Below are 18564 nucleotides of genomic sequence, written 5' to 3'. Positions count from 1 at the left end.
CTCGGGTTGTACCATCTACCATTGATGTGTATAAATCCGTGCTCTGCAGGATTGTATCCGATGAAACTAGATCTTGAACTAGATGGTATTTTTAAAATTAACGCTACAGTGCACTATGCATTGCCGTTTTCCTTGGCAAATTACTGCAGTGGATTCTGTTATTATCAAATTTACCACAATGGAAGGCATACACAAAAGGCAAAGCCTGTACTAGGTGTTAGCCACAAAAAAGAACACTACAACTACAAAAATACACAACAAACAAATAATTACAAAACTGCACAACAATACAAAAACATCAATTAACACACACATAATGGTATAATGAATGCCGGAAGGATTTTGATCATTGAGGATGGTTAATGGTACAGAATTCCACAGAACGACAGTGTTAACAAAGAACGAATAACGACGAGTTGATGGTTGACTGAGGTAGGCCGGTTTATTGACAGTTGACTGTTTTTCAACAGTCAATTGAAATACCGCTATGATTAAGTCGATAGAGCATGATTGCAGCTAAAAACCAATCAGTGTAAATTTGTGCGAGGAAATACAATTTGGACAAGGTCTGTACATTAGTGTATATGGCCTAATGGCAGACATGCCAACTCTCACGCATTAGGCGTGAGTCTTCACTCTTTGGCTAGTAATCTCACGCTCTCACGCCTAATCCTCTGTTTCTCACTCTTTTAGCTTACTATGGCTTAGTGCTCACGCATTTCTCACACCTGATCTGCTTCATAATTAGCCCTGTGCTTAAAATTGGACAGCCCTGTGCATATTTAGCTTATTTATGTACTTTGAGCTATGATGCAGCGACTTTTTTTTTTTGGTCGTGACCAAAAATCATGGAGCTGCACCTGGATATAGTCCACATTGCTGGTAGCATTCGAGGTCTCACTCCTAAAATTGTTCAGAGCTGGGCATCTCTGTAATGGTAATGCCCTCCCGCCCGCATCATAATAATTAGAAAGACTGGATGACTCGCTGGATGAGAAACTAATGATCACCAAATAGCGGCCTTAAGGAAAGAGATGGAACAAAAAGGATGACAAAGCCTTTGTCCTCTTTGTGTCAAAGGTAAGCCCATGATGTATCCACTGTAGCTGTTGCGGTTGGCGAAAAGGTACGTACACTCACTCTGTACGGTACCAAATAAATTTTTTTTGCGCTTAAGGTATTTGTGCGCTTAAAATCGGATTCAGGAGACCAGCAGGCGCTTGTCGTACATTTGGTTTCAATTGTGGTATTTCATTAAATCCCGCTCGGCGTCATGTCCGTAGAGGGCCAGTCGTTATTGCTGGTGACACAAGCTGGAGCAGCTGCGTTCTATGGGGCTGCATCCCTGCTAATAATAATGGTCAACAAGGCGGTATTGACTAGCTTCGGGTAAGTAGTTACTGTTGTATGGTATCTCAAATACCTGGTTGTTGAACTGGGTACTGCTCGAGGTACTGTTCTCACCTTAATAGAAACTGTTCTCACCTTGATAGAAACTGTTCTCACCTTGATAGAGATGTCCATCAGCCATAGACACCTCTATATCCACCATCAATGCTTATCGGTTTTCCTTTTTTACCAATTCACCTTTCCTTTGGAACAACGTACCTTCCAATATCTTACAGATAACTGGGTGTAACTAATCACTGGACTGGACTACTGGACTGACATATTTTTGGTTTTTACACATTCTGAGGTGAGTCCTGATAGCTAAGGGCCTTCAGTATGAGGAGTGGAGTAAGCAAAAACTGACTTCTAGTGATTTCACATCTATTTACTATGCTCTTCTACAGTACATAGGTATACCTATACTCCTTATCAGTATGCTGCAGGGAATATGCTAGTTATGGTTAACCAACGATATTGTCTTGGAGATAGTAGCAGCTTGTACAATACTAATAAATTGGTCACATATTATAGTACGCCAACCAGCACATGTAAGAACTAATCATGATAGCATAAAAACTCTACAGTTGTGCAATGAGTTTGTATATTTCAGGTAGGAACAATTTAGCTACAATAGATTGTCCTAGGAAGGATAGGTTGTGTCCCAGGGGTCTGAGCTATTTAGTTCAAGTAAGTATATAAATGCTGTAGAGCATAACAAGTAGTGAAATCACTAGAAGTCAGTTTTTGCTTACTCCACTCCTCACACTTATCATTTTTGTAGTAGACTGCCAGTTTTCTGAAGGCCCTAAGCTATCAAGACTCAATAAAACCAACCTCAGAATGTGTAAAAACCAAAAATATGTCAGTTTAGTTACACCCCAGATAACTGACCCCAACTATTCCGTGTTGCCCTCCGGCGCTTTCTTTTTTTAACTCAAATGTTGCTTTGTATTTATCTGCTATTGTACTGTTTTATTTGTTGTTTTTGTATTTGTGTATTGTCCTTGTATCTTGTACTGTTTTGTCCTTTTGGGGAGCACGTTTGCAGGCTCAGCCTCTTGTGTAACCCTTGTCATTTGACTGAAATTGATAATAATAATAATAATACCTTGTTTGGACCATAAACAAGTCCTGGTGCTTGCATATTTATATTTGTCCTTGTTCATTCAAGTGAGACAGTGAACTGGACGTGTACAATACTTTTAATATTAACCAAAGATAGTCCCAAGGGGGTGACACACAGGCACTTACTGTAGATCTGCGACCACAGTCTAAGTCAAAGGTCAAGGCCACCAAATTCTTGCCAAGTCCAACGATCAAGGGTAAAATTTCCAACCAACAATCGAAAAGTACTGAAATATTGTCACCAGTCAACAATTGGAAAAGGGGTTGTCACATAGATACATGCTGTAGGTAGATCTGCGACCATGGTCAAAGTCTTTACCCGCCAAAATTTTGTTTTGACCTGTCACTAAGAGCCTTTTCAATCTTTGACCAGTGACTTAACGACAATATTTCAGCCCTTTTCAATTGTGAATTTTTTACCCATGACAGAATTTGCTATCTTTGACTTAGACTTTGACCGCAGTTGCAGATCTACCTTCAGTGAGTGCCTGTGTGTCACCCCCCTTGTAGTCTCTTGTGACCAGACCCTACTCTCCACACGGCGTTTATCGATTGAAGAGTATAAGCGCCTAGCTGCAAGAGGGTCTGGTACCGTACTGTATAACCTAAATATTTTGAGGGAGAAAATTTTCACTGATTTCGAGGTTTTTGGGGGTTACCAGCAAAAATTTTATCCTTAAAATATTTAGACCTCCATGTAGTCTAATACATTTTGGGTTTGTTTGCAAATGCGCAAATAATTGAATTGGGTACACATTACTCAACCTCGAAAAAAATTGCCCCTCAAAATGTTTAGGCTATACGGTATAGCCGAGAGATAAATTTTTTGCTGATTTCAAGGTTTTGGTCAACAGCGAAAAAATTATCCTTGAAATATGTAAATCTCCCTACAGACCTTACTTTAATTCTTAAGGTTCCAAGAACAAACAACCTCACATATTCACAATTGTAAGGATGTAGAGTCAAATTGTACAGACATGAGTACCTTGCACCTCTAGAATTGGAATGGGGAATTTCTATTGTGTTGCCTTCATGCATGCTATGATTGATGATTAAAGTTATGAGGCTAAATAGCTGCAACATATTACCAGCTGTGGTCATTACAGCTGCTAGCCATGGTGATAGTACACAAATGGGAGATGGCATTGGTAAATCCTTGGTTTGGGTAAATGTAGTATCTCCTAGCAACCAAGTGACAGTTATTGTGTTTAGGCTATACTATATCAGAGGATGATTTAAGTGCTACTAAAATATATTACATAATGCTTTGTTCATTGTGTGCTGAGGAAGCTAAGGTTGAAGAAAGAAGAAACAAAGCAAAGTTTATTGTTGGCATGCAAAGAGCTGAGGCAATTGTGCACAATGTGCATGACCTATCAATACCACAGGCTTTTCAAAAATCAAACATATCATGGTAAAGTCTACTTGAAATTCGATCTATTTATCCAGTAAGCCCCATTCAACCCCACTGTTGTATTACAACTACCGTAAGCGTATTTAATTTCGGGAGTAAAATTTCGTGGTTTGTGAAAAAACAAATTTATGAGTGTATTAAATTTTGTGGGTAGAAATTTTCATGGTTTAATGTTGACAGGTAGAAATTCGTGGGCTCAGAGTTTCACCTCAGTGCTATCGCGGACTGGGCATGAAGTAATCCTTGTGGTACGAAGAACGGTCAGGGGGCGGGTGCTTGCAAACAAGCTGATAATTTTTTTTTTCTCAAGAGATACTTGCATAACTAGACAGTGAGAAAAAAAGCCTTACTTCATGTTAAAGGGGAATCTTATCTGCTGGGATCATGCAGAGGTAGAATCTGGTCCCATGCAGATACTTGAAGCCAATCTCGCATCACGTGGTCTACGCACTGTCGTCACATTGCATATCGAGTGGCATATGCTTATCCCCTTATAAGGAAGGTGCATTGATGAGTACTGCTCTCAGGTTTGCTTGAGGAGCTAACTATACGTGAGTTTAATGTGGATTAATTTTTGTGGATCAGGTCACATGGATTAATTTTCGTGGCTTATACTCATACCACGGAAACCACAAAATTTTATACACCACGAAATTTTCTACGCTTGCAGTATTGAGGCTCACCTGAAATACCAAGCAGAACTATGCAATTAAGGCTATAATTTTATGTAGCACTTAAAACATGTCAGTTGGAATATCAAAGTTGTTCAGGTGATAATGAAACACCTTCATCACAACATGCAGCTAGGTGCTTATAATCTTCAATCGATAAGCGCTGCGGCTCTAGCCATACAAGACTAGACCAAAGACACACTACACAACACGCACTTAGAGATTTAACCTCAACAGGCTTGTTGCTGGCACTAGATAATGGATGGGACCTCTAACTGCAGCACAATTCTTCAGTGAGACGTCATGTTAGTTGAAAAGTGGTCTTCAGGCAAACTGTTTGAAAATACCAGGACAATATTCATTGCATGTTGGGCACCTATAGCAGACATTTTGGGGCCAAGGTTTTAAGTCCAATTTTTTTGCTGCAAATGAAGACACTTGAAAATGAGTTGGTAATGGTCCCAAAGTATCCCTTAATTAGTACATAAACTGACCTAGGACACCTTGATGTTCGGGACACTATTGGTCTATTACAAGGTGTCCTTAATATATTGGTCTTTCTGTACAAGTGATTGTGTAAGCATCCTAGTACCCAGGTGCAGGTATGGGACATGGAGACCTAAACTATGTTGATGAAACCTTATGTTGTGTATATCATTATAGGTTTCCATCTTTCCAATTTCTTGGATTGGGACAGGTAAAGTGTGTGTGTGTGTTGTATGCTGCGTGCATACGTGTGTAGTAGTGTACGTGTGTTGCATAAGCAGTGTGGTATGTGTAATGCAGTGTGTCTGTGTAGTTGTGTAGTATGTGTGTGTGTATGCGTGCTTGCAAGCATTCGTGTGTTACCATTAATGTACATTGTATATATTCCCTTCTTTAGATTGTAGCCACACTGGTCGTACTACAAGTAGCTAAACTGTTCAAGATCATTCACTTTGATAATATTAGTATGATTACTATCAAGAAGGTGATTTATGTAATTGTTGTGATTTAGTGAATAATTCTGTGGGATTTCCAGATATTTCCTCTTCCATTGTTCTACATCGGAAATCTTTTATTTGGACTGGGAGGGACACAAAAATTAAGGTATCTATACTCAGAACTATAGTATGTACAAGTTGAGCTAACCTGAGAAAACAGCTTAAAGAAAAGTGAATTTTTTTCTCAATAAAAAGTACATAATTGATGTACATCACTAGTGGCTAGTTACAACTGTCCAAAAAGTAAAATTGTAGTTACAATAGTCATATGGTTGCTAGTTACAGTTGGGAGGTATTTAGGTATTAGTAGTTTATAAAGGTATTTTTCAGATACCGATGTGGTTTTCTAAAAATACCAAATACCGAATTTAATGTAGTAGTTATATTTGTGGTGGTTTAGTGGCCATACATTAGTCAAGCCGGTGTTTACGCTGTGTACTAGACAGACCTGTGTGTTGAAGTATTCATTTCAATCTTTACTGTGTGGTACCATTAATTATCATTATCACTAGCACAATGTGGGTATAAGTAATCATACAGGTATAGCTTACCCATGTGAGTGTGAAATATAAAAGGTATTTAGTGATACCGAGAGTATACTCTTGGTGACAGATACCAAGGTATTTTTCCTACCGTTTTTCAAAATGCAATACTGCCATCCCTATTTCTAGTAACTGTCTGCAATTTTTGCACTGTACATGTTACAGCCACATTAAAAAGACACATTGAATATTTTGGGGAAATATTACTCTTCCGTTGGTGAGGCATATCTAAATATTAAAAACATGTCACAAAAGTTAACAAACAAGCATATGAAAGTAACTTGACCAGTAATTATAAAGTAAGTTACATGGGATAAGAGTAATAAATAACCAACTTAATAGACTGACTTAATACGGTACTGCCCAAGCGCAACTTGGCACTCGCTCATACTCACAATTTTGCTCAAGATTTTAAAAATTGCTAATTAAAGAGCATGGAAACTGTTTTGCTCGCGAGACAGTGTTGTTTCGCTCATGAGAATCGCAAGCGAAACAGTTGCCACACCCCTTAATTAGCAGTTGCCACATCCCTTAATTAGCAATAATCTCGAACAAAATTGTGCGTGCAAGCGAGTGTGATGTTGTGCTTGGGCAGTACCGTAGATTGAAGCATTTACTGTATGAGTATTAGAAACATGTATATATTAGTGAAATGATGAAATCTTTTACACTGGAACCTGTTAATGTGGACACTTGAGGACACCTACATTGTCCAGACACCCCAAAGTATCCCTTAGTACATAAACTGACCTGGAAAATCAGGACACCTTGATAATCAGGACACCTTGATAATCAGGACACCTTGATAATCAGAACACCTTGATAATCAGGACACCTTGATAATCAAGACACCTTGATAATCAGGACACCTTGATAATCAGGACACCTTGATAATCAGGACACCTTGATAATCAGGACACCTTGATAATCAGGACACCTTGATGATCAGGACACCTTGATAATCAGGACACCTTGATAATCAGGACACTGTTGGTTGGTCCCAAGGTGTATATGTTACTGCAAGTCTCATAAAATTCCTTGTACGTATTGTAAAGTTTATATCCCTACTGTTATGCCATACCAGATATGTCATTAATTTTGTTGTTAAGTTATAACTTTCTCAAGAAACTGATAATCCTCTAAGTAGAATAGTTATGGTGTACACAGTAAGTGAGACACACTGCAGGTACATACCCCAGGCCAGATAGTGTTGAAGTGATTGAGTTCTAATTTGCATATTAAATGACCAAACCATTTGAGATACAGTACACTAATACACTTTCATAATTTACTTTTGGTCCAAAATGTGTAATGGAGGAAACTTAATGGTATCATGTCTTCCAGTGTTACCCCTGCTAATTCCTATAATCACCTCTGTATTCTCTTTTCACTCCCACAGTTTACCGATGTTTGTAGTGTTGAGACGGTTCACTCTGCTGTTCACCATGTTGGGAGAGCAGTACTACCTGGGGTGAGTGAAATAATAAGGAGCATATATGCTATTGTGTAGCAGTCATAAGTTACAGTTCCCAAAACGTTTCTTTCAGCCGTCCAATACTTTCTGTGGCTTCAAGTACCATGTTTGGTTGTGCTGTCACACATAGCAACATGTCATATGGCTATGACATGTTACCAACCTCCTCTGGTATATAGCATAAATTGTTCAACAAAGGTTTACAATATTAAGTAATGTTGGCTATTAACTCTTGTGTAAATGATTCTGAAACTTAGATTATTCACTTGGCAAGTTTTGCCTTTTAAAGTTTCAATAAAAGAGATAAGTACGGTACTGCTCAATTGTAACGTCACACTCCGAAACGGGATGAATACTCGCAAAGGAAACATGTGCCACGCCCTTTAATTAACAAGTTTTTTAATCACTCACAAGCGAGCAAATGCAATGTTACATTTGAACAGTACCGTATCATGGTAATGGTCTTAGGGATCGAGAGAATAAGTTATCTTATCCACAGATAATATATATGTTGCACATGGATTGGAAACATGCATATAAAATGTACTACGAATGATATACAGTTCTTGTAATACAATGTCACAATGTTTTACGGACTTTGTAGTGGAAACTAGTGTAGAATAACGCGATTCTCTCACAGTTGCAGAACGTTTTTGAAGCCTATAGAGCCTTTTGTCAACTATAGTGTCTTGGTATCATCCCCAAAATTGTTGTTGTTGGACGTTGCGTAGGTTAACAACTACTATGCTGTTTGTGGTAAGTATGTTGCTCTAGTATGTTTGTATAGAGTAATCTCTGACCAGGTGATGGCAAAAGAAAGGATAGCCACCCAATTTATAGAGCATAACTGTGTTTTATTTCTTTAGCCATTAAAACCTGATGTACGTAGGATAAGTTGATACTGAATTATTGAGCTGATGAGGTGCTAATGTAATGGAATGTTTGTGTAGGCAAATCATGGTGGTGGGAGCATGTTCACTGTACTTGCACATACTTGGCACACGTGAAAGAGCAGCATCCGTTCTGTTTCTTTAGCAACACAACGTGGTGAGTTGGCATCGTGTGAAGCCACCACAGTGAAACGTTCAGACAACTATGCACCTGGCGACAGAAACCACCAATATGCACTCACAGAAACTCAAGTGGGAGTTTTTTCATTCCATTACTATTCACTAGAAGAATAAGTACTAGAATCAGTTTTGTATAAAACATTGTCTTCCTCTGTGTAAATGGCTAGTTTCACTATGAATTAATTTATGGAGTCGTTTCCAATCCATGTATGCAGCATATATGTTATTTGTGGTGTTATCCCCTTGAATTTTAATTTTCTTGGTACAGGAGAGTTTGCTGTAAAAGTACTTTGGGTATTTTAGGTGTGACATTTTACTTATTCGGGCTAATAGTAAAATGATTATACAGTATAGTAGGTCTAGTTTACAAAGGTCTTTGCAGTGCTACAAGTTTTTGACTGTGTAGGGGATGTAGTTACAGGGTAATGGCTCAGATAAACATGACCAATACTATATGGCTTGTTCATCTTCCCTGTAGCATCCAGTCATCATTACAAGTACAGATCTCTGTAGGGATGATGATATTGGGGGCATTAGTGGCTGCCTCGTGAGTTACCATATAAGTGGTTACCATAGTTGTTCATGTGTTGCTATAGTAATGATTTGAGCTTCCAAGTGATTGGCTACTGTTTCATTTTGTTTAACAACTTTTGTACTTCAGCAAATGGTAAGCCCCAGACATGCAATAATGTGTTTATTAGTTTTGCAAGCTAGCTGGTTTTTTTATTGTTTACATGGGCTTGAAAACATTTCTTTTTTGTCACTGCAAAAAATATTCTTGTTAGTACATATAATGACACAACACTTGAACAATTGTTGCTAAGGACACACCAAAATTTTTAAACCAGGCGTGCCCATTTTGCTCACATGGGCACATGGGTGCGTACAGACAAACATAGGTAGATAGATACACACACTTTTACGAAAACAATTTCAGTAAACCAGGCGTGCGCCCACAGCCAGCCTTTGGCCAGCTATGGGTGCGCTCTTGGTTTAAAAGTTGTGAGTGTGACCTTAGCAACAGTTGTTCAAGTGTTGTGTCATTACACATATGTATGACACAACACTTGAACAATTGTTGCTAAGGACACACCACAATTTTTTATATTCAGATTTGTTCTGCATATCATAGGCAGTCTGTGTGAATATTGAGTGGTCATTGATAACTTTTCCTGTATCCATAAAAAATATGATGCTATGCTAGGTTACAGCAGAACAAGGCTCACGAATGATTCTTGTAGCTTATCAAAATGGGTGTAACGTAAGTTATCAATAGTTGACCACCGTTGACTTTCTTCCATAACCATTTATACAAGTGTGCTTTGAACCCAATTCGCTGACATTCATGTTGACTTGCCTAGCAGGTAAGTGAAATCAACAAAGTTTGTGTGATTTAGCAGTGTGAAATCTAACACAGGTGTAGATAAAATCAACTGCATGTATTTTTATGTCATCCGTCAATACATTTTATGACAACCACCACCGCACCTTTCCGTCTGCCATTTTAACTGTGTATATGAGGTGCATACATCCAGTGTACCATACATTACATCAGTTAGCCAAAAACATATTTGTGGCTTATAGTGACGTGCTTATCATCGTTTACAGTGACGTGCTTGTCATCGTTTACAGTGACGTGCTTGTCATCGTTTACAGTGAGGTTTCCATCAATGAATGCAATTTCCCAAGATGACGTCTAGCATCATTATCATCTGTTGGCATATTTTTGTTACCAACTCTGTGAGCTGGATTATTATGAGCATTACTAGTGTAAGTAGTTAGTTCTTGTTAAAATATCTACAGTGTATGCTACTGGTATTCAAACCATCACTTTTAACGTGTTATTCCCAGGCTTGTTATATTGCTGTGAGACTAAAAGTTTACAAGCTGCAGTTGTTGAACACATAACTACAAGTTAATAAGTAAGCAAACAACACAAGCTGTTTTAAAGGTACAAGTGTTTCACATACAAGCAAAGTCTAGCATACTACACATATATCTGCCTAGTCACACATCTCCAAATATTCCCACACTTTACAATTTCATTTGTACATTCTCTCCACTGCATTGAATCTGCGTCAACTTCAAACAAACCAAATTATGCAGCAAACTCATCTTTTGAAATTTCATGGAGCTATATCGTATCATCTTAACTATCATCATTGCCCACATCTACTCTTTGCTGCTTACTTCTGGATCCATCAAATGAACTGTTTTGTTTCTGTCCAGCAGACTTTTTCTACTCAGCTTTTTTCTGCTTCTGAGCTTGCTTGGCTTGCCAGAGCTTTTTACTTCTTCTATTTTTCCTTAGCAAAGCTCTTGCTCTTTTCTCTTTTGCTCTTTGACCTCTTGATTCTCCCTTTTTCTTATGAGCCTTATCTTCTAGCATAGCAATGGATTTAGAGCTTGTCAAGACCCAAGCACTTCCGCCCTTGGAAGCTTTTTGTGTCGGAGTTGGGTATACAAGAAGCTCTGCTGCTGGTGATCTTCTCTAGGTATTACTGACTTATGGACAAGAGTATTGTTACAACATGGAATGTTCTCACTTCAGAATTCCCGCCGCCATCCATTGCAACAGTGGTGTGACCTTTCTCTGTGCTGCTACCATCATCAGGAAATTTACGTGTTATGTTAGTGGTCAACTTAAATGCTCACGTGGTCAACAATCGCTAAATAGTTGCTACAAGTTAAGGACTTATAGCTGAGTTCACAAGCATGCATAGGCAATTGTAAGCTTTACCTGTGTGTGGGAGATTTAATGTTTATTGCTCACAGGCAGTAAGGTGCAACGCATCTTGTTTTGATATTCTAATAGAACACACAGTGAGTTGATGAATGCTCTAATACAGTGTAGAGTGGATGACCAGCATACTGTATAGTGGGTTTTTACCGCGAAGACTTTATTTTCATAAACAGCCATGGTAATTAAATTCGCACTTATTTTATCTCGTGTTTTCAACTTTTTGTGTCTTCTTGGAAGTTCTTGCCCTGTAACTCGATACGTATTATTGTGCCACCATAAAACGAAAACAAACTGCATATCCTTGAGAGGGTGCGCAGTAAGTTGTTGTTTTTGGGTCGTCACACAGCGGCACACATCCCCACCGAGTTTTATATAATGCAAGTTCCCCGCCAATGACAGGAGTCCAAATACATGGTAGCCATGTATATAATGCTTCCATCTCATCTTTCAATGCATTTCTAGTAATCGAAATAAAAAATCTGCGAATTTTATTTTTGTGGATAGCTGTGTTTGCGGAAATTTGTGTCATGCTTTTAAGATTCATGATAAATTATAGGCACAGTAAAAACCTGCTATACGGTATCAACATCCTTTATGTGGCTGCCATGTTTAGTGTAGTATAGTGTACAGGTTAGTGTTAACATTTTGTGCTATTTGTTGTTCAGTTTTAGTGTCTAAGAAGATGGTGGACAATAAGTCTGATGTGAGTGTGTAGTGTGTATGGGAGGGGTGTGTGTGGTGTGTGTATGGGAGGGGTGTGTGTGTAGTGTGTATGGGAGGGGTGTGTATGGGAGGTGTGTGTGTAGTGTGTATGGGAGGTGTGTGTGTAGTGTGTATGGGAGGGGCGTGTAAGTGTGTGTGTGTGTGTGTGTGTGTGTGTGTGTGTGTGTGGGAGGTGTGTGTGTAAGTGTGTGTGGGAGGTGTGTGTGTAAGTGTGTATGGGAGGGGTGAGTGTGTAGTGTGTATGGGAGGGTGTGTGTGTGTAGTGTGTATGGGAGGGGTGCGTAGTGTGTATGGGAGGTGTGTGTGTAGTGTGTATGGGAGGGGTGTGTGTGTGTGTGTGTAGTGTGTATGGGAGGGATGGGTGTTGATCAAATGTCATCAAAACATCTCATGCTTTTTAATCCCCAACACCTTGGTAGTATTCTAATGTGTAAATTGGTAGTGCATCCATGTCATGTGCCTTCTTTTTGTCATCCTAACACCTTAGCATCAATACCAAATGCACAAATTGTAAATGTTGCACCACACCCTCCAAGAGCCTTCATTTTATCCAATCCCAAATGCCATGTTTGGTTGTGTAATCACTTCATAGGGTTATGTGCTATGGAAGAGAATGTCTAACTGCTATTTTGTCCCTCTCACATAACAAGTGTAAGTTAGTGAAATTTCAAGTGTCTTGACTTTAATTCCATGAGACATGGCACAGCCCTCCTGCAGGATACTAGCCTTATCCCAGGAGGATTTGCCAGCACCAACTCAATTAGCACCTGAGAAGTACACCCCGGGATGGTTGATCATGTAAATGACAGCTAAAAGCATTTCTTTTGGGGTTTGTATATGAACAGTAGGCATCATCTCTCTATAGGCACTTAAAGCTCAAGAACATTTGCTGCTGTAACAAAAAAAATTTTCCTCTGTCAGAGGTAGCAATGTGTCTAGCCTGACTTGTTGGGATCAAATCTTTGTCCTTTACGGAGGTATTTTCTGTCAATTCTTAATTTAGAGTGTGGGTTTTGCTATATATTATTTGTATATAATTTATGTACTGTGTGTATGCCGTTATCACTATTTATATACCTGCAGGGTCTCAACAAATATGGTATACTCTTCTACAATGCTCTAGTATCTCTACTACCAGCCATGATATTGGCGTATACCACTGGGGACATTGAGAAGGCATTAAGTTATGATCAGTGGAACAACCCCTTCTTTATCGTGATGTTCTTGTCCTCCTGTATCATGGGGTGAGTTAATGTTGACACTTGAGGATACCTACATAATCCAGACACTTAGTTAAGTTCCCAAAGTACCTTAGTACATAAACTGACCTAGAAAATCAGGACACCGTGATAATCAGGACACTGTGATAATCAGGACACGATTGTTTGGTCCCAAGGTGTCCATCAGTATTATACACTACCAGGTAGTTTGTCTACATGAAATGTTAAAGGAACACAAAATAGTTCATGAAATGGTTTCATGTTCAGGTAGAGTTTTCCCATTAATTTAGCTCATTCCCACCCGCATCACCATTTTTAAAAAGAATTTTGTACCACTGGTGGCTGAGTGCAGCCATCCAGCATCTGTTGAGTTGGTAGCTAGCTAAGAAAACTGCATTCTGAGTTATTTTATCTAGCTAATTCAGCTATCTAGTTAATAGAAACAAAATAAAAGTCAACTCTCTCACTCACTCTGTTGTTTTGAGGATAAGAATTAATAGTTAAGTTTGTAACTGAAAATGTCCTGTCCTTGAAATGTTAACAGAAAATTATATAGAAATCAGCAACTCATTTCAGGGACAAAAATCTAGTAGTAAAACAACACTACAATGTACATGTGCACAAAGGAATGCAAAGACTCACTGAAGTACAGCCCTAAAGCAAACACATTATAGTAACTACTGGTGTCATTTTCCTTGTACATCACCATGGTAACTGTTCAACTTGCAGGTTTGTATTGATGTACTCAATACTACTGTGTACTGCCATCAACTCTCCCCTGACTACCATGGTAACCGGCTGTATTAAGGTAAGTGGTCTCTGCTACTCTAATAGAACACACTTGTAATGTGCCATATAATAGTGGAAAATTTTGGTGGGACAAATATTGGCAAATAAAAATATGTTCACTTGCATCACCCACACAATTCAGATATGAAAATGACAACAGTTTAACAAATTGAAGTCTATTTTGTACTTCTGTGTAATAGTAAAAACTGTGCGAGTGGCAGTCAGTATTCACTCTCCATTACTAGCACATCACTGGTCATACTACCCTATAGCTTGTTTACACACCATTATCAGCAGAAATTCCAGAAGATGAGACTTTCAGACTGAGCGTTCCATTGGGGTTGGGTATAAGTGCTGCCTTTCCTTCTTAAGTTTGAAGTACTGAAGTAACGACGTCCTTATAACATGCACAGTTACCATATCAAGTGCTATATACTTCCTTTACAAACTAGAAAATTTTTCTGAGAAAATTTTGGCAGATGTATTCTATTATGAGGTGGTTTGATTGAGGTCATGAAGTAGGACTAGTCTTCAGGCTCATTATTTCATTTGGTCCTTGCAAAGAGGTGGTCCTTTAACAAGTTTAATTGTCTATAAGAGGTGGCCACTTGATAAGGGTTTTATTCCAACATACAAAAAAGATTTTACCATTTCCATGTTGCATTTTTCCGTTCTGTTTCCAGTTGGTCTCTACCAGATCTGTGTGCGTTTAACATGCTGGCTTGTATGGCTCTCGTTTCTTTCATTTTTTCAGCAGTCTCTATTTCTGATATTATGATTTTAAGAAACTATTATTACTTTGTTCCACGGGCATAGCGATATTTACAAGTAAATCCAGCAAGGCTTGATTTATGGATCGTTGTGCATGTCCATGAGCTATTTTTACCGTTAGCAGCCCAAACCCTTGTCAAAATGCCATTACGTGTGAGAAACCATAAAAGATCTTGTCTAGAGTTGGGTTTCTAACTTGCTGCATAAGATCTGTTCTTACAGTATAAGCCAGGAAGCTTAACCTACTCTGAAGACTTTTTGCAGTTTTTCACTACATGATCATTGTGTGTGGGAGGATATCCAAGATCAAAATACTCTAATAGAGCAGTCACATAAATACTCTAATAGAGCAGTCACATAAATACTCTAATAGAGCAGTCACATAAATACTCTAATAATACAGTTAAGTGTATCTGATAATAACATAGCGTGTACTGAGTATTGTATATCTAGGAAACTCTGTATGTACATTGCAAATTGATCAGTTTCATGTGTGCATGTACAGAAGAGTCATTGACTGTATAGAGGGTTTGTATGAGTGAAAAATTTTGTGGCACGTATTACAAAAACACACAACAACCATTGTTAGTCTGACAATTGTGAGATATGCTTTTCAAATGGTATGTGAATACACTTACTTGGTCATCACACTTTACCAACTATGATTATCATCAGGTTAGAAAATAGTTGGACAAGCGTAATATCAAATTTTCGTAGATCAGTCAGGAATGTTAGTTAGCACTTTGCAAAATTTTGACAACAGCTATCCTTGTATATACAAATGACTAACACAAGTGACTAACCTAGCAAACCACTTTTGTTCTACACTGAACCATCGAGAATGGATGTAGCCTTCACTCACTTACCTCACAAATGCAATGGTTGTTAACCGTTTTACGAAAATATATCATGACACATTTTGTGTGTAATCCCTCTATGTGTAGAATGCGAAATTGCTCTATCTACAACAATCATCATTATCAATAAGACAAATCTATTATTAGATTAATACGTAAATTAAACACGAACTAGATGAATAAAAAATTGAAAGGAGAATAGGGATTACTGAAAAAACCATGAAACAAGAAGGGATTGCTGGGGTGATAATGGTAACACCCCAACAATCTATGGCTGCTTTTTTTTTTTTTTTCTGCAATCTTGAAAATTTTCAATTTATTATTCATCTAGTGTATTTCATTTCTAGTGATTGTCCATCCATGTTCTTTTATTTGCATTTATAGTGTGTTAGTTTAATTCTGTCTTGTTCTTTCCATTAAGTACATACCTGTGTGTGTGTGTGTGCTGTATCTATTGTGTTCTCTCTCCTGTTAGAACATTGCCGTCACCTACACTGGAATGTTCTTTGGTGGGGACTATGTGTACTCCCTGACCAACTTTGTGGGTATTAATGTCAGGTGAGAATAGTTGTATTACCTTAAGTGTGTTTTAATGTGTTGATTAATGTGATAAATACTAGTTAAAGCACTGCTGCGCGTACAATATGGAAATAAAAGCACGAGGGCGTGGGCGAGAGACTAATATAGCACGAGGCGAAGCTGAGTGCTATATTAGGCTCAAGACCATGACCGAGTGTTTTATTTCCATATTGTACAAGCGTAGTGTTTAACTGGTTTAGAATGCTTTCTTGTTGTCTTGCTTGGAGCGTTCGTTTCGTGAACTTGAACTGTGTCGGTTTTCAGCCATCAGACAATCGGTAGGTGTCTATGTAATACAGTTGTGGTAGTAATACAAGCAAATAGTATCTTTTTGGCTACTTTTGGCGATTAGAAATGTTACGCTCGTGATCTTGAAAATTATTCGATTTTGAACTACTCTAATAGAACACTCACTTAACTCTGATTGACACAATACATTCAGTTCCATACAGAAGTTCCAATGTATATAGCTGAACATACCAAATGCTATTAGATTGTTGTGTGTGTACCACTCTATAGTGCAATAGGCAGTCTGGTCTACTCCTACATCAAATATGCTGAACAACAAGAGGAACGGAACAAGAAACTGAAACTCAATGGTGACCCGAGAGTCACGGAAGAAGGAAAAGATAATCGTGACAATCAACCAGTTCTCCCTCCTTCTATTAAATAACTTAGATATTTTATTTATTTATAGATTTATGGCATATTATATAGTATTGTTAAATAGTAATGATTTTCATGTAAAATAAATTACAATTGTGAAATAATTTGTATCCATTAAATTTGTCTGTTATAAATGTTTTTTGACTTCACTCCTAGCCAAACACTAAGTAGTTTTAGCACGCATTGTTTCTGAAACTTATGGATCAAGCCCATACTATCGAATCTAAGTCAGTATAAGCATAGATTAACCCATCAACTAAATAAGGATGATATGGATAGCTCAAGCGTGGGAGGTATCATAGAAAATGTTTTGAGTTCAGTGTGGCATAAAGGTCTGCTGGCAGGGATGAAAACTCATCAGGGAACTTAGTAGGGATGAAAGAAGTATCGTTGGGGCTACGCAGGTTGAATTAAATAATTGAACCTTGATGTAGTGATCGCTTGTTTCAAGTATTGCGGTCAGGAACAAGAGGTGATGTATATTTGGACCTTGAGTAATAGCTGCTAGGCCCAGCAACAAGGAAGTACTCTTGATGGACTTTCCTATCTCTAATTTGTCTGGAACCACAATATTGCCGTGATTGTATACTGTTATTTCTTAGAATAGTAACTTTTCAATGTGTGTACATGTGGTGGGGAGTGATGAACTCATGAGGGAGCAGTAGTAGCTGGTATATAGCTACTGGAAGCATATAGGTTGGGGCTTAAATGAAATCACTTTTCAGCGTACATGAAGTAACTTGTTAAGGAGCATGACTTTAAGTAATTAAAGTTCATTGGACATCAGCTGATATTCCAGTTCTATATTATGTCACAGTAAATACAGGTATACTAAAATATCATGTTTAAGAATGATGTCTCCAGTTTTAGTGCACATACGTATATGTGCCATTTTGATAATCTGCTGTTGGCTAGCCGCATGCATGCACTGATGATCTTATAGTGGAGTATGTCACTGATCAAGTGTTGTATACAAGGATACACTGGCAATATGCAAGCATATTGTATGGTAGAATGGTCAAGTAATCCTTCTGCGTAAGAGTAGCAAGTTAATTTATGTCATAATATTGATCATCCCAAATTATCACAAATAAAGCTACAACCATGCACTTTAATTAGAGCTGAGTAATACTGTGATCTATGGATTGTTGTGATAGTTAGTAACAATCATGATTATGATAGTATGCTATCATACCAACATGATAAATTATGCATATTATGTGTGTTAGTCAAAAAAGAAGCAAACATGATATTGTTAAAGTTAAGGTAGCTGTGAAAGTCCAGTAGAGCATGTACAACAATGATTACAACTGTAATACATAACAGTTTTTACTAATGGAGTGTTAGAAAAGCAGATACGTGGTGTGTAATTGGATTATTCATGGTGAGGTTGAGTGTCTTTGATAACTAGTAGTAGTATCGTGATACTATTGCTATTGTGATGTAAAAGTTACTACAGTTATAAATAGTGATAGCTGTACTATCGCTCAGCTCTAACTTTAATTCAATACCTGATAAAATGTAATAATTTGATAAGGGGATTGCAAC

At 38.0% G+C, this 18564-nt stretch overlaps 1 protein-coding gene across 1 annotated transcript; it reads left to right on the top strand.

Moving 5' to 3' along the window:
- The first annotated feature begins 1226 nt into the window (after positions 1 to 1226).
- Positions 1227 to 17165, top strand: LOC136255308 (UDP-sugar transporter UST74c-like). The gene is made up of 12 exons (XM_066048036.1): positions 1227 to 1389; positions 5263 to 5296; positions 5483 to 5569; positions 5621 to 5688; positions 7524 to 7595; positions 9147 to 9215; positions 9265 to 9335; positions 12077 to 12114; positions 13218 to 13378; positions 14084 to 14162; positions 16247 to 16329; positions 16870 to 17165. Exons 1-12 carry the CDS (start codon positions 1274 to 1276, stop codon positions 17021 to 17023), a joined length of 1032 nt encoding a protein of 343 aa, XP_065904108.1. The 5' UTR covers positions 1227 to 1273; the 3' UTR covers positions 17024 to 17165.
- Positions 17166 to 18564: the final 1399 nt, after the last annotated feature.

The sequence above is a fragment of the Dysidea avara genome, chromosome 5, assembly GCF_963678975.1.
Source record: "Dysidea avara chromosome 5, odDysAvar1.4, whole genome shotgun sequence".
NCBI classification, from domain to species: domain Eukaryota; kingdom Metazoa; phylum Porifera; class Demospongiae; order Dictyoceratida; family Dysideidae; genus Dysidea; species Dysidea avara.
Note: the sequence above shows the minus strand (reverse complement) of the source record. Positions and strands in the feature narration are given on the sequence as shown.

Coding starts and splice junctions, on each gene's coding strand:
- LOC136255308 (XM_066048036.1), top strand. CDS start 1,274: ATGTCCGTAGAGGGCCAGTCGTTATTGCTGGTGACACAAGCTGGAGCA. Junction 5,689..7,523: donor GGAGGGACACAAAAATTAAG/GTATCTATACTC, acceptor TCACTCCCACAG/TTTACCGATGTTTGTAGTGT. Junction 7,596..9,146: donor GGAGAGCAGTACTACCTGGG/GTGAGTGAAATA, acceptor TCTTCCCTGTAG/CATCCAGTCATCATTACAAG.